This window comes from Pleuronectes platessa, chromosome 23 (genome assembly GCF_947347685.1).
Source record: "Pleuronectes platessa chromosome 23, fPlePla1.1, whole genome shotgun sequence".
Taxonomy (NCBI): Eukaryota; Metazoa; Chordata; class Actinopteri; order Pleuronectiformes; family Pleuronectidae; genus Pleuronectes; species Pleuronectes platessa.
In genome coordinates this window covers 13,932,370-13,953,562 of record NC_070648.1, presented here as the reverse complement: position 1 = coordinate 13,953,562, position 21,193 = coordinate 13,932,370, and the positions used below count along the sequence as shown (strand labels likewise).

The 21,193-nt window shown below is 40.7% G+C and overlaps 1 protein-coding gene across 1 annotated transcript in view; it reads left to right on the top strand.

The window, feature by feature from the left end:
• ank2b (ankyrin 2b, neuronal) overlaps positions 1 to 21,193 on the top strand; it is a 75,738-nt gene that overhangs the window by 22,723 nt on the left and 31,822 nt on the right. Inside the window, exons 9-34 of the mRNA XM_053416798.1 lie at positions 393 to 491; positions 1,305 to 1,502; positions 1,681 to 1,779; positions 2,079 to 2,177; positions 2,316 to 2,414; positions 2,527 to 2,724; positions 4,665 to 4,763; positions 5,242 to 5,340; positions 6,348 to 6,545; positions 6,888 to 6,986; positions 7,107 to 7,205; positions 7,718 to 7,816; positions 7,939 to 8,037; positions 8,253 to 8,325; positions 10,365 to 10,506; positions 11,608 to 11,695; positions 12,045 to 12,148; positions 14,250 to 14,474; positions 17,737 to 17,891; positions 17,994 to 18,205; positions 18,463 to 18,667; positions 18,762 to 18,858; positions 18,970 to 19,198; positions 19,398 to 19,523; positions 19,613 to 19,735; positions 20,934 to 20,955. Coding sequence (XP_053272773.1) covers positions 393 to 491; positions 1,305 to 1,502; positions 1,681 to 1,779; positions 2,079 to 2,177; positions 2,316 to 2,414; positions 2,527 to 2,724; positions 4,665 to 4,763; positions 5,242 to 5,340; positions 6,348 to 6,545; positions 6,888 to 6,986; positions 7,107 to 7,205; positions 7,718 to 7,816; positions 7,939 to 8,037; positions 8,253 to 8,325; positions 10,365 to 10,506; positions 11,608 to 11,695; positions 12,045 to 12,148; positions 14,250 to 14,474; positions 17,737 to 17,891; positions 17,994 to 18,205; positions 18,463 to 18,667; positions 18,762 to 18,858; positions 18,970 to 19,198; positions 19,398 to 19,523; positions 19,613 to 19,735; positions 20,934 to 20,955 — 3,385 coding nt within the window. The remainder of the gene's footprint in view (positions 1 to 392; positions 492 to 1,304; positions 1,503 to 1,680; positions 1,780 to 2,078; positions 2,178 to 2,315; positions 2,415 to 2,526; positions 2,725 to 4,664; positions 4,764 to 5,241; positions 5,341 to 6,347; positions 6,546 to 6,887; positions 6,987 to 7,106; positions 7,206 to 7,717; positions 7,817 to 7,938; positions 8,038 to 8,252; positions 8,326 to 10,364; positions 10,507 to 11,607; positions 11,696 to 12,044; positions 12,149 to 14,249; positions 14,475 to 17,736; positions 17,892 to 17,993; positions 18,206 to 18,462; positions 18,668 to 18,761; positions 18,859 to 18,969; positions 19,199 to 19,397; positions 19,524 to 19,612; positions 19,736 to 20,933; positions 20,956 to 21,193) is intronic.

Genomic DNA, 21,193 nt, shown 5'->3' with positions numbered 1-21,193 from the left:
TGTACCGCACTGGATTTCCCTGACATCTGCTTGGTGTTATGTTGCTGTGCCGCGGCTAAAAGGACATGTGTTATTAGCCATATTTGATTCAGACCCATGTAAACAAGGTCTAGCCTGGATTAGTCTGGCTGCATCTGCAGTTCAATTTATGCACATGGTACAGCACCTGTTGGTGGCTGGAGGTTGATGTTAAGCCACTATCCCCTAACGTGGTTGCCATAGTGGGTCGGCTGTGCCGCATGAGGTGGAGAGGGACAACAGAACTGATGGTTGCTAATATATGTTGGGTAATAGAGTGATGCTATGCTTGCGTGTGAGTGGGTGGATGTGATTGGTTGGTTAAAATGTAGAAGAGTGTTATTTATGGACTTAAGTGTGGATGTGCTCTGTAGGATGGTCTCACGCCGCTCCACTGTGCGGCTCGGAGTGGACATGATCCAGCTGTGGAGGTGCTGCTGGAGAGAGGAGCCCCCTTATTGGCCAGGACCAAGGTGAGTTACATGTCCAATCACCTGTTAGAGGATTCTGTTCCATCTAGATTCTGCCATTTTTGGAAATGCATTTGTTGGCAATTTTGTCCTCGTTACTGACCATGATATCAAGATTATTAGACAAACAACATGTGGACTTAGACAGTAGAAATGTAGGTAAATATGAAATCATGCATTTTAGGCTGCATTCACCTATTTTCAACATTCGACATATTACATTAACATTTTATTTAATGGATTTACAAAGACTTGCCTGTTCCACCAGACACAGATCCACAAAAGTAGTCAATTGAGGTCACAATGCAACAAAAAAACTCCAACTTTCATTATAGCTCTGTTTTGGTCTCCACCAGCAGTGTTCTTCACGAGTTAGTTGGTAACTAGGTGTTTAATGACCATGTTAAAGCATGGATTGGGCAGTTTTAATAGGCCCCCCAAAAAAACTTTTAACCCTGGGAGGGTTCTTCATGGTGTTGTACACATATGCATTTTGCATATCACTTTTTACATCTTTTATCTTTTATATATTTTTATTCAGAAATGTTTATGTCGAAATAAATGTTACTTTGTATAGATATTGGAAAAAAGTGAGTAAATAAGAAGTAAACAGTGAGTAAATATATACTGGTTTTCTATTTTTCATTGCTTTCCTATGTATGTTGTATTTATTGCGTTTTTATGTTTCTATGTTAATTGTAAGCACCAATTACCAGAGCAAATTCCTTGTAGGTGTAAACCTACTTGGCAATAAAATACTTCTGATTCTGATTCTGATTCTGATAAAAACAATTCTTTTACTTCTTTCACTTTTAGAACGGACTGTCTCCTCTCCACATGGCAGCGCAAGGGGATCACGTCGACTGCGTCAAACATCTTCTGCAGCACACGGCGCCTGTTGATGATGTCACATTGGACTACCTGACAGCGCTCCATGTGGCGGCGCACTGTGGTCATTACAGAGTCACCAAGCTGCTGCTGGACAAGAGGGCCAACCCCAACGCCAGGGCTCTGGTACGTTCAAGACATCCCATGCACTCATTTCCTCGTGGAAATTGGACGAAAAACAAAACAGAAGTTTAACAACAATTTATAATATAATGTCATTGCATTTTGAATCTAAAACCTACCTTTGTATGGCCTATGTAAACTACATCCTTTACTGTATGTGTGTGCCGTCTTCCCTGTACAGAATGGCTTCACTCCACTGCACATAGCCTGTAAGAAGAACCGCGTAAAGGTGATGGAGCTGCTGGTCAAGTATGGAGCCTCTATCCAGGCCATCACAGAGGTACTTCACACACGTGAATAAAACTAAATCGGCAGAAATGTTTAGCCATCTTTGGACTTGTGTTACCACAGAGTAATCCAGGGCCAGATCAGAAGTCGCCTGACTATAGGACTTATGCCATAAAGGTTAAAGAAATGATTTGTACGTGTTAAATCAGTTAAAGTTGTTTTGATGTAGGAGTGTACCTGAGAACATCATGTACTTTGTTTCATATTATTGACTACAGTTAATGAGCTCATAAGAGTTGGAAATTACAGATTTTGTCCTGTGCTCTCTCTTCTACCTTCGGTTTGGTGCAGTCTGGTTTGACTCCCATCCACGTCGCTGCCTTCATGGGTCACCTGAACATCGTTCTGCTACTGCTGCAGAACGGAGCTTCGCCGGACGTCAGCAACATTGTGAGTGATGAGAAACAACCGACCCTGAGTGCAGATGACTATAATTAATTCCCAACCAATTTAGTTAATTTTAGATGTCATACGTAAGATGTATAGAACTGTTTCTTACCGATACAATGATGCATTTTGTGTGTACAGCGTGGAGAAACAGCGTTACACATGGCAGCCAGGGCAGGTCAGGTGGAGGTGGTTCGATGTTTGCTGAGGAACGGAGCAATCGTGGACGCCAGGGCTCGGGTAAGACTATATACTGATAGACACACTAGGAATCCTTGTTTCACCTTTTTCTTTCTACAATCCAGGATAAACATACAAAGAGTTCATTGTCTTTTCACTTTATCATATGTAGGAGGACCAGACACCCCTACATATTGCATCCCGTCTGGGAAAAACTGAGATTGTCCAGCTGCTGCTCCAGCACATGGCCCATCCTGATGCTGCCACAAACAACGGCTACACCCCCCTCCACATCTCCGCCAGGGAGGGGCAGGTGGAGACGGCCTCAGTGCTGCTGGAGGCTGGGGCTTCTCATTCCCTGGCCACCAAGGTAGGTGGATGAGCCGTGTATTTGTCTCAACGTTCTGCTTCATCTTTACATTTGACTCTTTTTACACCGACTAACTCCTAAGTCAGTGTTCAGAGGTTGATGTTTTGATTATCGGTGGACAGAAATTAATTTTCTTACTCAAACCTCTCATTTACACTTAAAGGGGCTACCTGTAAGTTTTGGTATTGCTACATATCTAACATTTGGTCCCAATCAAACGAAACATGGTTTGTTGCAGTGTGAAAGCCTTTTTTTTGGATAGTGTGGACCAATCGCTGGAAGTTGAGACATCATTAATCAATAGAAGAAGAATAATAATAGGAAGCGGTTGACAGGATTGCTTTCCTCCGATGATAGGTTTGAAATTAACTCTGCTGGTAATAAATACTGTAATGATTACAGTGTCATAATGACTAAGTGAAGTGGTTTATTAATTTGCTCTGTTCAAACGGAAAGGCCACCTTTTTCCTAAAAAAGGCCTTTTAATAAGGTCCTTCATGTGTTCGCCTTCAGTTGATTGTGTTTGGCTCCACTAAGAACATTTTACATATTTAGCTTAAGCGAGAAAGAAAGTTCAATTAAAAGCTTAATGTATCTAAAATGTTCAAATAAATATTTTAGTCCTCTTCAAACCTCAGCAAGGATAGAGTACACTTGTCCCAAAATACAATCTACCCGTTTGTGGTGCAATTATTTCAATCTGCAAACCACAGGATTTTTGATGAGAAAACTGAAAAATGATGTTGAAAACCAGTGGAGCTACTCTTTAAAAAATATGTCTATAAGTGTATTTACGGTGTATGTCATTGCCCTATGGTGACCGCTCTTGAAGCCAGACATAAAGAGGCAACAGTGTGACTGTAACAGCAGGTCTCTGGCTGTTCGACCCAGTTTTCATAAATGGCTGATGAAATGCTAAAGCTGCTGCTTGGCCTCTGAATCGTGCGCGAGCACAATCAGCTGATTTATCGTCACCACTGTGGAGGTGTTTACCAGGGGAGGCAGCCATGCTCCTTAGCATCAGTCCTTTAATTTATTCATACAGCGCGAATGGGGAGACGGAGCACAGTGTGATGCAGTGTACGTCAGGGTCCAATGCTCCTGTTCTCTCCTCCACTTGATGTCTCTCTCTCTCTGGTTACTCTCCGGGGAGGAAGGGTGTGGCTGTTGCTACAGAAACCAAATCGGGGAAAGTTGTTGTCACGCAAGAGTACCACCGTCTGTCCACACAAACACGTTCATATCAGAACCCCCCCCCCCCCCATCCCTTCCTCCCTTCCTTACTCTCTCCTCTGTCTTTATTCCCGTTTTGTCCAAACACCCATTACATCAGATATAATCCAGCATGACAAACAAAGGACTGCTGCCTCCATTGGCAGGGCTGGGCCATAAACTGGTCATGTGGTTTCTGTCAGATTTATAGTGGTTCAGTGACTAAAGACAGGCAGAGCGCTCCCCCTGCTGGCATCATTGTGAAATGGACACTTAAATAAATGTATTTCATATTTTGTGGTTTAAGGTTACCTAGAATTGCATCAGCTTGTCTGAAAGGTGGATTTTCTTACTTATTAGTTTTTTTTGCAACTTCCCAGATTCCCGTCTGATCACTTTTTGTTCCTTTGAGCATCAAGAGAAAATTATTTTTTGAAAGGAATTCTCCGGTTAAATCAAGGATTTCTGGAAGGTGATAACAGTCATTTTCACACCATGATGCATCAGTGATTCACAAATATGAGAATGTGATCTGCTTCACCACAAAAACAATGTGACTTCATCCTCTGCTCAGGGCATAATCCCTCTTCTATATCTGTACACAGAAAATATATTTTCGTTAACATTTAAAGACTCTCCTGAAGCCGAAACTTCTGTGTAGATACCATCCTTTCACTGTCTTTGAAGCCCTCTTCTTATCTCCCGGCTCTGGTTGTTTCCCTCCACAGAAAGGTTTTACCCCCCTACACGTGGCCTCCAAGTACGGGAGCCTGGATGTGACCAAACTTCTGCTCCAGCGTAACGCTCCACCTGATTCTGCTGGAAAGGTAGGCGCTTAAATCTATTAAATGAACAACCATTCGTATTTATTCATATCGTTTTTACCGTGGTATCAAGTGCTACTTTTATTTATTGTGTGCCAAATTTATAATGTGCCTTCCTGCATCTACTGTAAATGTAGTAAACCTGTTCATTTAAGTGGTTTGTTACTGTTTTTCTGCATTGAGGTTAAGTTTGCTACAAGAGTACCGGTAAGCCTAGTTTGACTTAAATTAGCTGTTTCCTTTGTTTGGATTAACTACAATTACTATCCCAGAAAAAATAAAGATAACAGAAGCCTTCTACGCGTCATATTAAGAACCCACCAAGTGATCCTTCCAGCTTTTTCTGTTTGACATAACTCTTAATTCTTCCCAACCTGCAGTCGTATCCCCTTTACCACATACTATTAACTCTTTGTTTGTGCGTATGGTATTAATGTCTTCATGCAGTGCTGATTGCTGTTTAATTCCTCATCCCTCACAGAACGGCCTGACCCCGCTCCACGTCGCCGCACATTACGATAACCAAAAGGTTGCACTCCTGCTTTTGGACAAAGGAGCGTCCCCCCTCACAATGGCCAAGGTGAGCGCTCACTGTAAACAGCGCTGTGATCTGAGAGCTAGTGTGTTGAGTGAAAAGTCCAGATGGGAAGATGTGCTGCAAAATCTTCCTTCCTTGTAGATCACATATGTTCCTTCTAGTGTGAGCTTCACATTCCCCCAGCCTCTTTATTGCAAAGAGACTTTTTAAAATGTAAAAAAACATATTTTGTTAGGTTTGATATACACACTAACAACAACTTTGAATATAATAATCAAATACGTCCCATTGAGATATTCTGACCATTTGTTTTTTCCTTTGTGTAAAATCCCTCTGTTCTATTTCCATTATTAATTAAAGACTCTTCCTGCTCTTCTTTTTCTAAACAAGGGCTTCAAACACAAAGCTGTTGTTATCTTTATCTTTTGATGTGATCTTATTCAATATTATAAATTGTATTTACAGTACATGGAATTATAAATGACTGAATTTTAAACTCTGCCAAAACTTGATTTAGCTCAAGTGACGACAACTGAGATTGCAGAGTTCAAATTTGACATGGTGTTGAAAGCTCCAAAAAATATCATGTTTTGGTTTATTTTTTATTTTTTATAGTTTATTTGATTGTATTCAATGTTAAGAATTAACTTTTTTCATCAAACGTCTTTGTTTGGGACTGCAGTGGCAGATTAATCCATCTTTTGTTCCCTTATGGGAATGGATAAAACAAAAGGAATTTAAACATCTAATAAAGGAAAATTTCACCCAGTACAACGGTGCGGCTCAGTGATGTGCTTCAATGGTTTTCACACTATGGTTGAGGTCTATATCTCGGAGACACACCACTTGTAAACAGGAAACATTCTGTGCTGGTTTTGGGTCTACACGCAGGATTTGCTCACAGTGAAAATAGAGCCACATTTGGAGATTATAAGATTAGTTTAATAAAGTCATTGGAGAACCTAAAGTAAAACAAAGGCTACTTTAACAACAAGCAGTCCTGTTAGACTTTTAGCCGTGACACCACTTCCTCTCTCCTCCTGAATCAGAATGGCTACACTCCTCTCCACATCGCTGCCAAGAAGAACCAGATGGAAATCGCCACAGTTCTGCTGCAGTACGGAGCCGAGACCAACATCCTGACCAAGCAGGGCGTCACCCCGCTCCATCTGGCCTCCCAGGAGGGCCACGCCGGTATGGCCGCCTTGCTCATGAGCAAGGGAGCCCCGGTCAACGTTCCCACCAAGGTAGTGTAGACACCTGGGTTGGTTTAGAATAGTAATAGTCCAATAATGAGTCAACATTGCAGAAATAATCAACCATGCCAAGCAAGTGTTTTGGGGGAAGTTGCATTGATATGACTACTACAGAATCATAACGTTCACATACTATACATAACTGTAGTTTTGATACATTCACAGCTTCAACACATTATTAACCAACTTGTTGTTTTAAATGTCAAAAATACTACATGGACAAGAACGGATGGAGAGGACATGGTGGAGTGTGATCATATTAACGGCTGTGTTTGTGTGTGTGTGTGTGTGTGTTTGTGTGTGTGTGTGTGTGTCTGTGTGTTCCTCATGCAGAGTGGCCTGACTGCCCTCCATCTGGCAGCCCAGGAAGACAAAGTGGCTGTTGCCGAGATCCTCGCCAAAAACAGCGCCAACCTCGACCAGCAGACCAAAGTATGAACAATCACACTGTTATTCATTTTTCTGCACGTGATCATCCACTTCACTAACAGTGTTGTATTTTGAGTCATTGCTGGCTGATGTGCTTTAATCAGATTTGCTGTTGTTTTGCAGTTGGGATACACTCCGCTGATTGTAGCTTGTCACTATGGTAACGTCAAGATGGTCAACTTCCTGCTGCAGAATGGAGCCGGTGTCAACGCCAAGACCAAGGTACTGAGAACCAGTAACTAAATACTGACTTTCTAGAAGTAGCTAAATCTATTTGGTTTATTCAACAATTATAGTCAAATGTAAATGTAAAGAATCTAATTGAAGCCACAAGAGAGAAGATGTCAGTGGAAATACTGGGATTTACGGGTAAGAGAATCTGTGTATTGGTCTTATACGATAACTTGCACTTGCATTGTGTGCTTATTGGTGGAATCATGTATACTCATCTATTCTAATAAAGGGTTGGTTCACTCATATTGAAAAAAAGATTGCATTTCCTCACTTACTTACACGTCAGGAACGTCTATCTCCACTTTTTACTAAAGCCTTTTGTAAATTTTGTTTTAGAATAGAGGACAAGATGGTACCAGTAGATGTTAGCAGGTGTTAGCGGCCACCAGCGGATGTTAGGGGCATAACTTCAGTCGAGCATAAATAATGGACATAATGTATTTTGAATGTCTTCTTTTTTTTTTTTACGTTTTGACCTTGTTCTTTTCGTTCCCTCCCAGAATGGATACACTCCCCTTCACCAGGCGGCCCAGCAAGGCAACACACACATCATTAACGTTCTGCTGCAACACGGCGCCAAGCCCAACGCTATAACTGTGGTACGTAAACACTCGTCCATGCAAACACACGCGCACACACACACACACACACACACACACACAAACACACACAGTTACTACAGGTCCAGACATCTCATTTGTTTTTGTTTTGATCCCTCAAGAATGGTAACACTGCTCTGGGTATTGCTCGGAGGCTGGGCTACATCTCTGTGGTGGACACGCTGAGGGTCGTCACAGAGGAGATCATCACCACCACCACGGTACGTTGCACACTACCACAATATTAGACTGACCTCAAATTAGAGTTGGATTTTATCTCTCCGTCCTCATTCAATGATGCTCCGTCAATGGACAGATCTCTCACTGAACCGCGCTTTTCAAAGTATATACTTTGAAACTGTAAATCTGGGAATAACGATAAATTGAGGGAGATGGTATGAGCTGTGGCTAATGGGACCTGTTTTCCCGCTGCCAGACGGTGACAGAGAAACACAAGCTGAACGTGCCAGAGACCATGACTGAAGTGCTGGACGTCTCCGATGAAGAGGGTGAGTCCTGTAGCACACATTGATAACACTTTACACAACTTGCCCAGTGGGAAACATACACATGAAGTTAAGTTAACAAGGAGAATCTGCAGCAGGTAGAGACCAGGACAGAGCAAGAAGAGAGTGAATATTCTCATTGGATGATGTCTTTGTGCAACACGTTTGAAAATACAGCTTTGTAAGGTTAAGATTTCCGAAGCTAGTGAGTGACTGTGCTGTCCACCTTCAGCTTTGAAAACCATTGATGATGATATGTCAGACGACCCCATGGACTCTGAAGGTATTCAGCACGGTGCTTTGTGTGTGAGGACTTGCTGTGGCGATTTTACTGAGGACTGGGTGTAGTGTATTGTGCATGAAGAATGAGCCTGTAGTAACTGCTGTTTGCCTTGATGCAACAATACTAACTGCTCATATACCATGGTATAGAGTTTTTGCTTAGAGTCTCTATAGTTTCCGGATATTTATTTAAAACATTCAATATTCAGGAGAATCACACGTATTTGCTGTTTCTACAGGGAGCGAGATGAGAAGATTGATTGTTTTTGGGGAGGTCATGTGGAGAAAGCCCGGGCTAGTGAGATGTAAAACAAAAGCTCCTCTACTCTAGACTAGAAAGCTACCCTTGTAAGGGTTCTGCTACACTTACTAGCTACGATCTTTAGGAGAAATCAAGAGAGAAAACATGGTTAACCAGAGCAAAACCGGCAAAAACAATAGTAACAACTTATCCTTCAGAACAAAAGACCGAAGTCAGCAACAACCCCTGCATTTTCTATATCATCACATGGCTTCCACCTCGCACACGACACTCTCAGGCCTTTGACGCCACGTCACCATCAACATTAATGAAATTAAGTTTCGGATAATTTAGGATAATTAAGTCATTATCCTAAATTTATTTTTGAAAAAGTTACTACAGGTAGTTGCACATTATTATATGATATGCATGGGCTTTTTAGACATGAAGGAATCATGAACTAAAAGTGTGTTTGAATATTCAACTCATTGTGTTTTGGATTTTACTGAAATAGTCAAATTGGTGAAAAGTAAATATTGTCAATTGCTATTGGTGAGATAACCACATTGAAATATATTGTATATTACTTTCATTTAAATATAGTAGCGTATTACTTTAAAGTTTATAACCCACTATAAATGTTTGTTTACCAAAACGTTGTTTCGATTTTTGTAGCACATGGTCTGATAGTGGAAGTCTTCATTTGCTGTAGATGCCCACATGGTGATGCAACTTCAGTGTTTTGGCCCAGGCAGACCTGCAGCCTATATAGTGATGCTGCCCCCTGCTGTACAGTAGTGGAACAGCAGTGGAGCAGTAGAGCTTTCACAGCATCACTAGAATACAAGGCTATAGAGGATGTTTCCCTAACATGCATCTGTTTGGTGTGAGACGACAGAAGGAAAACGAAGAAAATTATGCAGTTACTAGTCACAGACAAGATTGAAAACTTCTGACAATAGTAAATTATAGTAATCCTGGCTCTAGCATTATCTAAAATAATAGCCTAAAAGGTTCACTCAGCAGTTATGTTAAACTGACATAAAACAAAGGATGATACAAATGATTCATAGTGTTCTGAGTTCATTCACCGGAATAATCTTAACTCGAGGTTTACTTGCTTTTTGGGGAGTGGTTTTCAATTGTTTTTCACAGTCTTCATCACTCATTGGAGTATGATTAGTGTGAGGAAATGGAGAAACTTAGTTTGCTCAACTTAGCAGACCCCATGTGTTGCGATGTGTGCAAGTAAAGCTCGTAATTGGATGTTGAGTTAAGATTAGTTTTTCAGATTGTAAGTTTAAGAATGAACTTTTACCCGCAACTGTTTTAGGTAAGGGCTGAAATGTGTATTTAAATAAAAAGTACTCCCTCATTTTAGAGGAGATGACATTTAGCTGCAGTTCTGACAAGCTCCCAATATTTTAGTCATCACTAGTATCCTATTTGTTCTCAACTCTTTCTAAGCTAAAGTGTTTTCATATGTTCCCCTAATGAGCTTGTCCCCCTCTGTCCCAAGGCGACGACACGATGACAGGCGATGGAGGGGAGTACCTGAGGGCCGAGGACCTCAGGGAGCTCGGAGACGACTCCCTTCCCGGTCAGTACCTGGATGGAATGAACTACCTCCGCTTCAGCCTGGAGGGAGGACGCACTGACAGGTACCATATGACACCGGCACCTTTAACTGGGCTAATTCAAGCAAGCGTAATAATCCAGTTTGATTTTCCTCTGCTCCGTGTAACAATTAATTGTGTTGTGTGTTTCCATGATGGCTGTTGTTGGTTGTTCACTTTTTCCCAACATAGGAACAACATATCTGTTCCTGTCTAATTACTTTGGATGCTGTTTCTAACTTTATCAGGAATCAGTGTGTGTGTATCGCAGTGTACTAAACCTAACAACTAACTGTCTGTATTTGTATGTGTGTGTCTGTGTGTGTGTTATGCAACCTCTCCTGCTCATACTTCATCGTTGGTGTCCCCTGTCATGCCTCCATAGTCGAATTCAAAGGTATGTGCTGACACTGGCCTCATATCTGGCCTTTAGAAATCCTCAGCACTAGGGTAGAAACCAGTTCAACCATCTTTCTGGGGCTGGGTATTGACCTCAGAGTGATTTCTAGTTTCTTGTTTATTCTCTTTAAGTCATATTTCCTCGTTAATCTTAATATTTAAATGTCTACCCTAGCCTCCTTCATTTCTGTATTGTTCCCGTGAGGCTTCTTGTGTTAAGAGAACACAAGAACTCGACCTAGTTGTTGTTTAAGCATTTAAATTTTCCACTTCTTGAACAATACCCAGCCCTAAACCAATTAATTTGTAATGAATCCTCTCATTAATCACTTTGTTTTACTAAAGTGTTATGTTATGTTATGTTATGAGACCTAGGGCAGGAAAGTAACTCGTTTTTTGGTCGGGTTTCTCCCCTATGGACGTATAATTATTTCTGAAATTGTAAATTTGTTTCAGTGTAGTGTGAAGCTCATCAATCAATCAATCAAATTTTATTTGCATTGTCCATATTCACAAATAACAATTTATCTCATAAGGTGACATCCTCTGCCCTTAACCCTCATGAGAGTCAGGAAAAGCGACCGAAATAAACCCATAGAACAAAGGAAAGAAACATAGAAACCTTCAAAGTGCAATAGATACCACATTACTTTCCTGCCCTGCTGTGATCTCTGTTAATGTCAAGACCACCGAGTGTCAGTGGTTTCACTGCTTTCTTCTTCTTCTTCTTCTTCTTCTCTGCTGCAGTTCAGACAGATCCTTCACCCCCACCTACCAAAGCTACTACTCCCCTAAACATGAAGGCATGATGGAGGATATGCTCACCAGCCACCAGGTACAATGTGACCATCGTGACATATCAGTTCTCTGACATAATGCTGTTTGAATCAGGGATGGAAAGTATATTTAATCTTAAAATATAAGTACTTTGCTTAAATCTTACCACTTTACACTTGTGTCTTGAATTACTATATTACAGTTCAGAGGGAAATATTATACTTTTTAATCCAAAACATATGACACTTACTTGAGTATATTATCTGAATTGTAATACTTTACCTTACTTGATTAGCATTAAGCTGTGAAAGACCCCCCCCCCCCCCCTATAAGGTCAAACTGTATAAGGTTGTTGTTCGCCGTTAATATTTCTACAATATTTCTAATATTTATTTGTTGGACTCCAGGTTACATCACTTGCCAGGGAGAATGACAGGGATTCATACAGACTGAGCTGGGGAACAGAGAACCTGGACAATGTGGCGTTATCCTCCAGCCCCATCCACTCTGGGTAGGTAGAGTCAGACTGGAGAAACCAAATAATACATATCTGATCTTCTCACATATTGAAGTATGTGGTCAGGGGATGAAATGTGTCAAGTGAGGCCAATTAGGATCCTGAAATGTTCATGAATAGTAATAAACAATGAATCCGTTTTTATCAGAGTCCTGATAGCAGAGCTGCTTGTATGTTTCAAGTGTTTAATCACATTTGATTACAGTAATTTTCTTAATTGGGGAAATCACTTCAATTTCAAATTCCAGTTGTGTTTTATGAACGGAAGCTCTTCTCTCACTTGGCAGCTGTTGGAAATATACTGAACGACTGCAGTCAAGATATTTTTATATACTTCTATTGTGTAATGATTCCAGACTTTTGTAATTTAATTTGTAATCTGCCTAAAATTATGATAAGCACGGCTAATCACATCCAAACTATTGGATATCGATCTATTGTCTATGTTACCAAGTGAAAAAGATATATTGTCAATGTTTACAAAAAGAACACATCGAGAACAAATCACACATCGGTGAAATTAGCTAAAGATTTTACAAGAATGTTTTTGTAGTTCTTGCTAAACATAGAAGTGGTCAATACAAGTTTAACATTGGTGGCATAGGTTATTATCTCAGGCTCAAATTTCCTCTTTTTTTTATTCTGACTGTGTCATGTCTGCTCTGTTTTTCCTCTCCGGGGTCCTCTCTCTCTCTTTTCTTCTTTCTGGCTAACTTTTTATTCCTCTCTGCCTGATCTGGTTGATGTTTTTAGCCGCTCCTCTCCGTGCCATGATCATGGAGACCACAGCAGGTGACCTTCTGCACCTTGGTTCTATCATTGTCCTCCTCCTCATCTTCATCGTTCTCTTCCTCCCCTCACAGTGTGCTCTCCTGGTGGAGAGGTGTTTATGTGTGTTACTGTCCTTAACCGATCCTGCCTTGTATGTCTTTCAATTGGGTTCAGCCAGCCACACATATATCATTTTATGGGATATGGCAAGTTAAAGGTCCACCTGGAGGAATTAGCGACATCTATTGGTGATCTTTCAAAGTACTTAATACCCTGAGTGCCCCCTTTCTAGAGCCATGCTGTGTCCGGAATCACCCACTCATTCACTTCTTCATCACCGGGATAACTATATAGAGGACTATATATATCAGGAAAATAAAAAACACTTTCGGACACTACTCCGTGCATTTTCTTTGCCACAATAATGACATCATTGTGGCAGGATTGTCGCCGAACAGCAACATCAGCCAGTGGAAAATCCCACAGTAAATTTTTACATTTTATTTTACACTTGTTAAATATACATCTTTAAATGTAGAGATAATATTGTTTCCCGCACAACCAGGCGTTGAGTAAGATTCAGCATATTGTGCCAAAAACAGGACAATCACCTCTTTAAAGCGTGGCTTTACAAGTTCGTTTTATTTTCTTATTTCCTCACCATGCACAAGATAATCACTGAAAGCACAGCAGAGGAGGACAACTGTCTTTGTCTCCTAACACTTTTACTGGTTGTGTTGCTGAATTCAATAACACGTTTGTCACTTATGTGTGTTTCATGTCACTTTTGTGTTTGAATCATTGTTATGTTTGCTTGATTGAAGCCATTTGGCCATTGAATTGAAGACACAGTTTGGTATCACACTGGAATGCAATCCTCATCACACCCACACTACCTCCACTCAGATCCATGTGCATACAGTATTCACCTATTTGCATGGAGAGTGGAGTCTCAAGCTATGAATTGAACAAATGGGATGCAGTTTGATTGTCTTTATGTTCAGTGTTGAGAAAACAGACACCAAAATATTTTTTAAAAACCTATAAACCTGATGTTGAGAGTTTTAAAGTCCATCCATTTACTTTTTATGGACGTTCATCTGTGTGGCACCATCTTCAATAGCAGATACAATTTGTAATGTAACAGCAGATGATTAAACATTCACTTTCACCACCTCAGGCACATTTATCCCTCAGACTTTTTCCTTTTGAGATGCTGCCAGTGCAATCGACCAACATAGCTTTAGTGTCTACTTTCTCATCACTTCATGGGCATTATAATATTTGTTTTCAATTTGTGGAAATACTTCCTGTTCCAACGCAGCTTCCTGGTCAGCTTCATGGTGGATGCCAGGGGTGGAGCCATGCGCGGCTGCCGACATAATGGCCTGCGCATCATCATCCCGCCCAGGAAGTGCAGCGCGCCCACACGGGTGACGTGTCGGCTGGTGAAGAGGCACCGTTTGGCCACCATGCCCCCGATGGTTGAGGGTGAAGGCCTGGCCAGCAGGCTCATCGAGGTGGGGCCCTCCGGAGCCCAATTCCTCGGGTAAGGCTACAGTTGACGCGTTCATTCATTCCATCATAAGGATGAAGTTGAAGAGTGTTGGTTGAACTGAAAATATCAAATTTGCAGACAGCAGCAGTTAAATATAATGATTCTAAGGGAGGTTTGGATATTTATTTTGAATTCTGAGTGCAGCTGGAAAGAAAGCCATTACTAGGAAGTGGTTAAAAGCAGAAATACCTACAGCTGATGATTGGATTGATATAATTTATTATATCTTTAACAAGGAAAGGATTAAGTATATTACACCGATATGACCAGCATTTACGTTAATTGGATTTTTGTTTTATATTTTATGTCAGATCAGGTACAACTTAGATAATATCAAGAGCCTTTTCATATTTTAATACATTTAGTATTGTATATTCTGCAGGACAAGAAGTGAATCTATAGTATGTTTTAATTCAGTTTGCAATGTTTTTTTTTACAAATGTATAATACAGAAAATCTGATAAAAAAGACTTTTAACGATGGAGATATTCAAATTAGATTAAAATAGTATTTATATCAGTAGCACATGCATGTCCAGTGTAAGAGAGATGTTTAGGTAATAGTTAAAGGCTCTACTACCTACTACCTTCAGGCCGTTGATTGAGCTGTGTCCTGTTAAATAAGAAGCTTTCAATTTGCTGCCCTTTTTCTTTCAGATTAATTTCCTCCCCCTGCGTCTGCCTTACTAAAACTGTCTCTGTATCTGCTCTTGCTTTTTCCCAGTGCCAGGAATCGGTTAATCTTTGCTCTTCCGCATGTCCTATTTTCTTTCATTACAGCTGCAGTCTAACTCGTTTCAACCTTATCCCATAATGCAAAAGCCTTTCTAATTAACTCCACCTCCACTATATTGCACCATGATTGATTTGATATGTTGCCTCAAATTCTGCCCTCTGCTGATAATATTAGAGATATTATTGTGTATATAAGATATATGTTATGTCAGAGCATTTGCTCAGTGCAGTCCATAAACTATTAAATAAAAAGTTAGATAAAAACATGCTCACTTTACCTAATGATCCAGTGTGCCCAAAATTGATTAAATTACGTAAATTACATTTGGAAACCTTTAATAAATGTATAAAACTTTTACCCATTATTGTGAAATTGTATTTAATCTTGTTTCTATTCACAATAATGGAATGAAATAGAAACTAGCCAATCACTGGCTCTCCCCTGTTTGTGTAAATCTGGTTATTTAAGTGATTAACATTCTAGAAGGAAATGAAACTAAACTTTATTTTAACTAAAACAAAAATTATATTGAAAGGAAACAGGATGAAATAACAATTCAAAGGAAACTACAGTTTTTTTCGAGTTTTATTGGTTTTGGAATCTCATTTCTTTATTTGATTTTGGACACTTTGGGCCTCCTTACACACACGACTATAAAGTGTGATACTCTCACTCAAGAACTGCACATCAGACCCCAAGGTTTCTGTTCGCACCCATCCGAAACATTGTGTGTGCTCTTTCTTCCTCACTGCTGCATATGGACGCTTGGTTGCTCACACAGTAAACTTCACCTCCCCACTGCCCCTCCACCTCTAAACGAGGGGGAGAGTTTGGTTAGCAGAATCCTCCAACTCGGTCCACCGGGGACAAAATTCCTCGGGTAGGGAGAAAAACAAACACCAGTTTGCATATGAAACAATTCATGGATGCTCGTCTCAATGTTTTCCGTTAAAACCCTCCCATCAAATGTTATTTTATCCATACTCTATTGTGTTGACCTGCTTGTTCTATTGTCTTGCACCCGTCTTTATGCCATCCTTAATCCCCCCTAGACATCACATTGCTGTAACTTTACTTTGCAGCTGTTTTTACTGCTTAGCCATTTCAAATTCTGAGTTTATTTTTTCCTGCCTATTTTCTTGATAGATGTGTTTTTTTTGGTTTTGTGTGAAATTTAAGTGGTTGATTGGCCTATGAGTAACTTGGTGAAATGCATTGCATGTTGTGGTTTGATGGTTAGCCGATTTTTTCCCCCCACAGTCTTGTAAATGTTAACCGGATACTAATTTCCTGAAATTCAAATGTTAAAAGATGTAAATCACAATTTTGGAATGCAGGATGGTCTTGCCCACTCAGAATTCTGATCAGTTTTCTCAGAATTAGTTCAGCTCTTAGCTGCATAAGTACAATAACAAACCCCATTACAAAGCTTTACAAAACTACATGTAAATTCTATATGAATTGGAATTTCTCCTGCCAGCATTGGGGCAAGTACAAAGCTGCCAAGTGCTTGCTTTAAAATACTATATTATGAACATGTACTTAGGCCAAAGAACCATCTAAATATCACACGAAAAGTTCAGAAGTGTCTTTGTCTCACGTTGGATTGTTCTGAAATGTAGCATGTTTCTGATAGATATGTGTTGTACCTAGCTTGTTGTGATTATGCATTTCAGGTAAGTAATATAAGTAAATTTAGAGAATCCACTGAACACTTATGGGACAACTCATGGGAGCTAATTCACTACTAAATAGCTGCAGGAACAACATTTTCAGTCACAACACCTTTTTTTTTACATGGGGTGAGTGATCAAAGTAAACAGCTCAGTGTACAAATCTCAAAAGTTGCCTTAATAATGACATAGGAAGACATTGGAATTAGCTTAGAGCTTATTAGTTTAATCAATCCATTATTAACTGAGCACTTCTTCAAATAAATCACTTATATATATTTTCAGCTCGTGCAATAATTAACAATGAAGCTTGTAATTTTGCTTCACCGTCATTGTCTTTCCAACCAAGTTTTATTGAAGATCACATGTACCATGTGAGCTGCCACCTTGCAGAGCAACTTTAGCTAACAAATTAGCTAAGGATACAAAGATGATTAATCATGCATCACAGATTTAAAGATACATTGCACGAAAGAGATGAACAGCAACTTTATAGCCAACTTTCACAGGCAGTGAGAAGCAGGCATCTCCTCAATGTCAGGTTTCTTCATTACTTGTCTTCCAGTCACAGGTTGTGTTATGTTGCACGCGTTTGAAGTATTATCATGCAAAATTACATAACTGTATCCCCAACTTGTTTATTTAGAGGAATTGAAACAAAGATTGTCAACAATTTTTTTTTTTTTACATTTTTGGAAAGACAAGGAAATCGAAAGTGAACAATGAATAGTGATCTAAGTCCAAGTTCAAGTAGATATCACCTTTGAAGATGTCCCAAAATTGAAGTATGACAACCCTATTAAATTCCCCTGTGATGCAAGCTCACATTTACTCTACTTCTCCAGTCCTGTGATCGTGGAGATCCCCCACTTTGCCGCCCTGCGGGGGAAGGAGAGGGAGCTGGTGATACTGAGGAGTGAGACAGGGGAAAGCTGGAAGGAGCATCACTGTGAACACACCCAGGAGGAACTCAACCAGATACTCAATGGCATGGATGAGGGTCAGTCTCTGATGGGATATTCATAGACTGCACCATGAGCTGGACAAAAATCATTCCAGTTTTTAATGTCCTTAACAGCCGTCCCTTATTTCCCTCCTCCAGAGTTGGACACAACGGAGGAGCTGGAGAGGAAGCGCCTTTGCCGCATCATCAGCAGAGATTTCCCACAATACTTTGCTGTGGTGTCACGCATCAAGCAGGACAGTAATATGATTGGTCCTGAGGGAGGCATCCTGAGCAGCACAGTTGTTCCCCAAGTGCAGGCAGTTTTTCCTGAGGGGGCCCTCACCAAGAGGATCAGGGTCGGACTGCAGGTAATCGACAAAAGAATCACTGTATACAGTTACTCATTTTGTTACCTTGTGTATCAATGTGATCCATGTGGGCAAGATGTAGGTGGTTGTTGGGTTTTATAGATTCTATACAATCTGGCGCAGCTCTGTTCCAAAGTTCAATGCAGCCAACATTTCAGTCAGGAGCCAATTTCCAGTGCACGAACTTAGCTCAGACAATAACCCTCTATATTTATAGCACAAGGTTAAGTCATTGATTATGCTTTCTGCCCTCCCAGGCCCAGCCAGTGAATATAGATGTAGTGAGGAAGAACTTGGGGAACAAGGCGACCTTCAGCCCTATTGTCACCCTGGAGCCCCGCAGGAGGAAGTTCCATAAACCCATCACCATGACCATCCCTGTTCCCAAGAGCAACTCCGACCCAGTCCTTAACGGGTTTGGAGGGGACACGCCCACCTTACGCCTGCTCTGCAGTATCACTGGTTAGAGGAACCGCATGAATCACACGTGAATAGATCAACCGCAGACACGTGCTCACATACTAATATTCAATCTTGCATTTGTGTCCATGTGCAGGTGGAACAACGCCGGCCCAATGGGAGGATATAACAGGAACCACTCCGTTAACATTTATCAATGACTGTGTTTCCTTTACCACCAATGTGTCTGCTAGGTAACCCAAAAGCTATTTACTGTTTATTTACTGCATAGCTGTTGTAAAGTGACTCACATGTAGCAAGCACGTAACCCCACTGGTCCTTTCAAACCCCCTTTTGATTTCTAGGTTCTGGCTCATAGACTGTCGGCAAGTCCTGGAATCTGTCAACTTCTCCACCCAGGTGTACCGAGAGATCATCTGCGTCCCTTACATGGCCAAGTTCGTCATCTTTGCCAAGACCCACGACCCCATTGAGGCCCGCCTGCGCTGCTTCTGCATGACAGACGACAAGATCGATAAAACCCTGGAGCAGCAGGAGAACTTCACTGAGGTGGCCCGTAGCCGCGACGTAGAGGTGAGAATCCTCAACCGAGATCAATCAAATTTAAAGGCGGTGGGCAAGGGTGTCTCGAGAAATAGTTGCACTGCTGCAGGGAGTTGAAAAAGAGAAATGTTGGGGTTCAAACAAAAAGTAAAGAGGAACAGCTTAGTGTTTGTGTTGGTTATATGTTGTTATTTAGCAACTCAGCTTAACTCCCTGTGATTTTTCAAAGGTCCTGGAAGGAAAACCAATCTATGCAGACTGTTTTGGAAACCTTGTTCCCCTCACCAAAAGTGGCCAACATCACCTCTTCAGCTTCTTCGCCTTTAAGGAGAATCGTCTAGCACTCTTCATCAAAGTGAGCGCCATTCCTTATTTATTGATTTGACACGGAAACAAGCTGACGCCTTGAATGACTGACCCTGCTGCCCTGTTTGGCTTTTGCAGATAAGAGACAACACTCAGGAGCCGTGTGGCCGTTTGTCCTTTATGAAAGAACCGAGGAACTACAGGTCAATCACCCAGAATGCTATATGCAATCTCAACATCAACCTCCCATCATACTGTAAGGTGAGGACCCTACAACAGAGGAGGAGCCTTTCTGTATCTTGGTTCTTTTAAGTGAAACTGGCTGTTGCACCAAAATGAAGTGCTCTGGGTGCTTGTGAGCTAGACTATACTGCAACCTCGGTAATAATACTTATCATCTGCCTATCACCTCTTATTAAAGGTTAGAGGCAAATGAGCTGCCAACATTATCGCTTTATATTTATGTTATATATTCTTTACTGTTGAACCAACATCAGGGTATGTACTCAGCAGCATCTCACGGTGATACCCTATAACCAGCTCAGATAAAAAACCATTATAATTATCAAATGCTTTATGCCAAAGGTTCAATACTTCAGATTTGTACTTTTACTCCCTACATTTTTGCACAAATACCTGGGCTTTCTGCTCCTTAAATTTTCAAAACAAGCTTCTTACTGTTGGTTTGCTTTGCACGAATACAGGAGAAAGACAATGTTTAACTTTTATACTTTGAGTGCTTTTCAGAACCTGTACTCTTATTCTTTTACTTGAGTAAAGAGTTTGAATAAGTACTTATGCTTTTACTTTAAGTATCTGTACTTCGACTGAAAGAATGTGTGTACTTTCCTCACCTCTGCAAGGAACAAGAAGATCTAAGTAGGATTCAGGCTAACATGATTTAAGATGGATGTACATTTTTTAATTCAAGCTTTTTGCCTTATACAGCTTCTGAGACCACTTTGGCTTCCCCACACAATCCCGCTGACCTGTTGTCTTTGTTGCTGTGGTAACCAACACGTTGTCCCTTGTCTTTTTCCCCACTTTAATGTCCCCACCTCTATCTGTACATCTCTCTGCTTCTCGCTGCTTCTTGCTCCCAAAAGGAGTCCGATTCGGACCAAGAGCAAGAGGAAGAGGTAAAAGCAGCAACCGCTTCCCACTGCATCACCCACTAATTAGCTCTGCCTATCTTTCCTGCCCACGGTCTTACCACCAGAACTAAATAAAGCACATGTTCAAAATCTTTAAACTCTTAGATTTTTAGAGTTGTGTTTGCTTTAGTAGATAAGATTGTGATTTTTCAGTGGTGTAGCCCATGGTCTGGTGTTGTTAGATATGTCCTGTGTCTTCTTTTCCATGTGGTAGAAGTTGTACAGTTATATTAGGTTTTAAATGTTTGGACCATGCAACAGAGAACACGAAACTAACTGTTATCCTCTTTTCCACATGTTTCCAGACCAGCAGAACGCAAGAGAAATGTAAGATTGATTTTATTCCTTTCAAATTTTTGCTATAACCTTAACTAAAATCGTTACCTCTCCGTAGTAATAAAGCATGTTTGTATTAATCTAACTAATATAGCGGAAGCACCTAATGTTGCATACTAATGTAGTTGAACATACAGTAGACTGCATAGGATTAACCAGACTGATACACTGGCACACCTAGCTCAACCATAGCTCTATTGCAGACAGTCCATATCACCAAAGTCCTTTA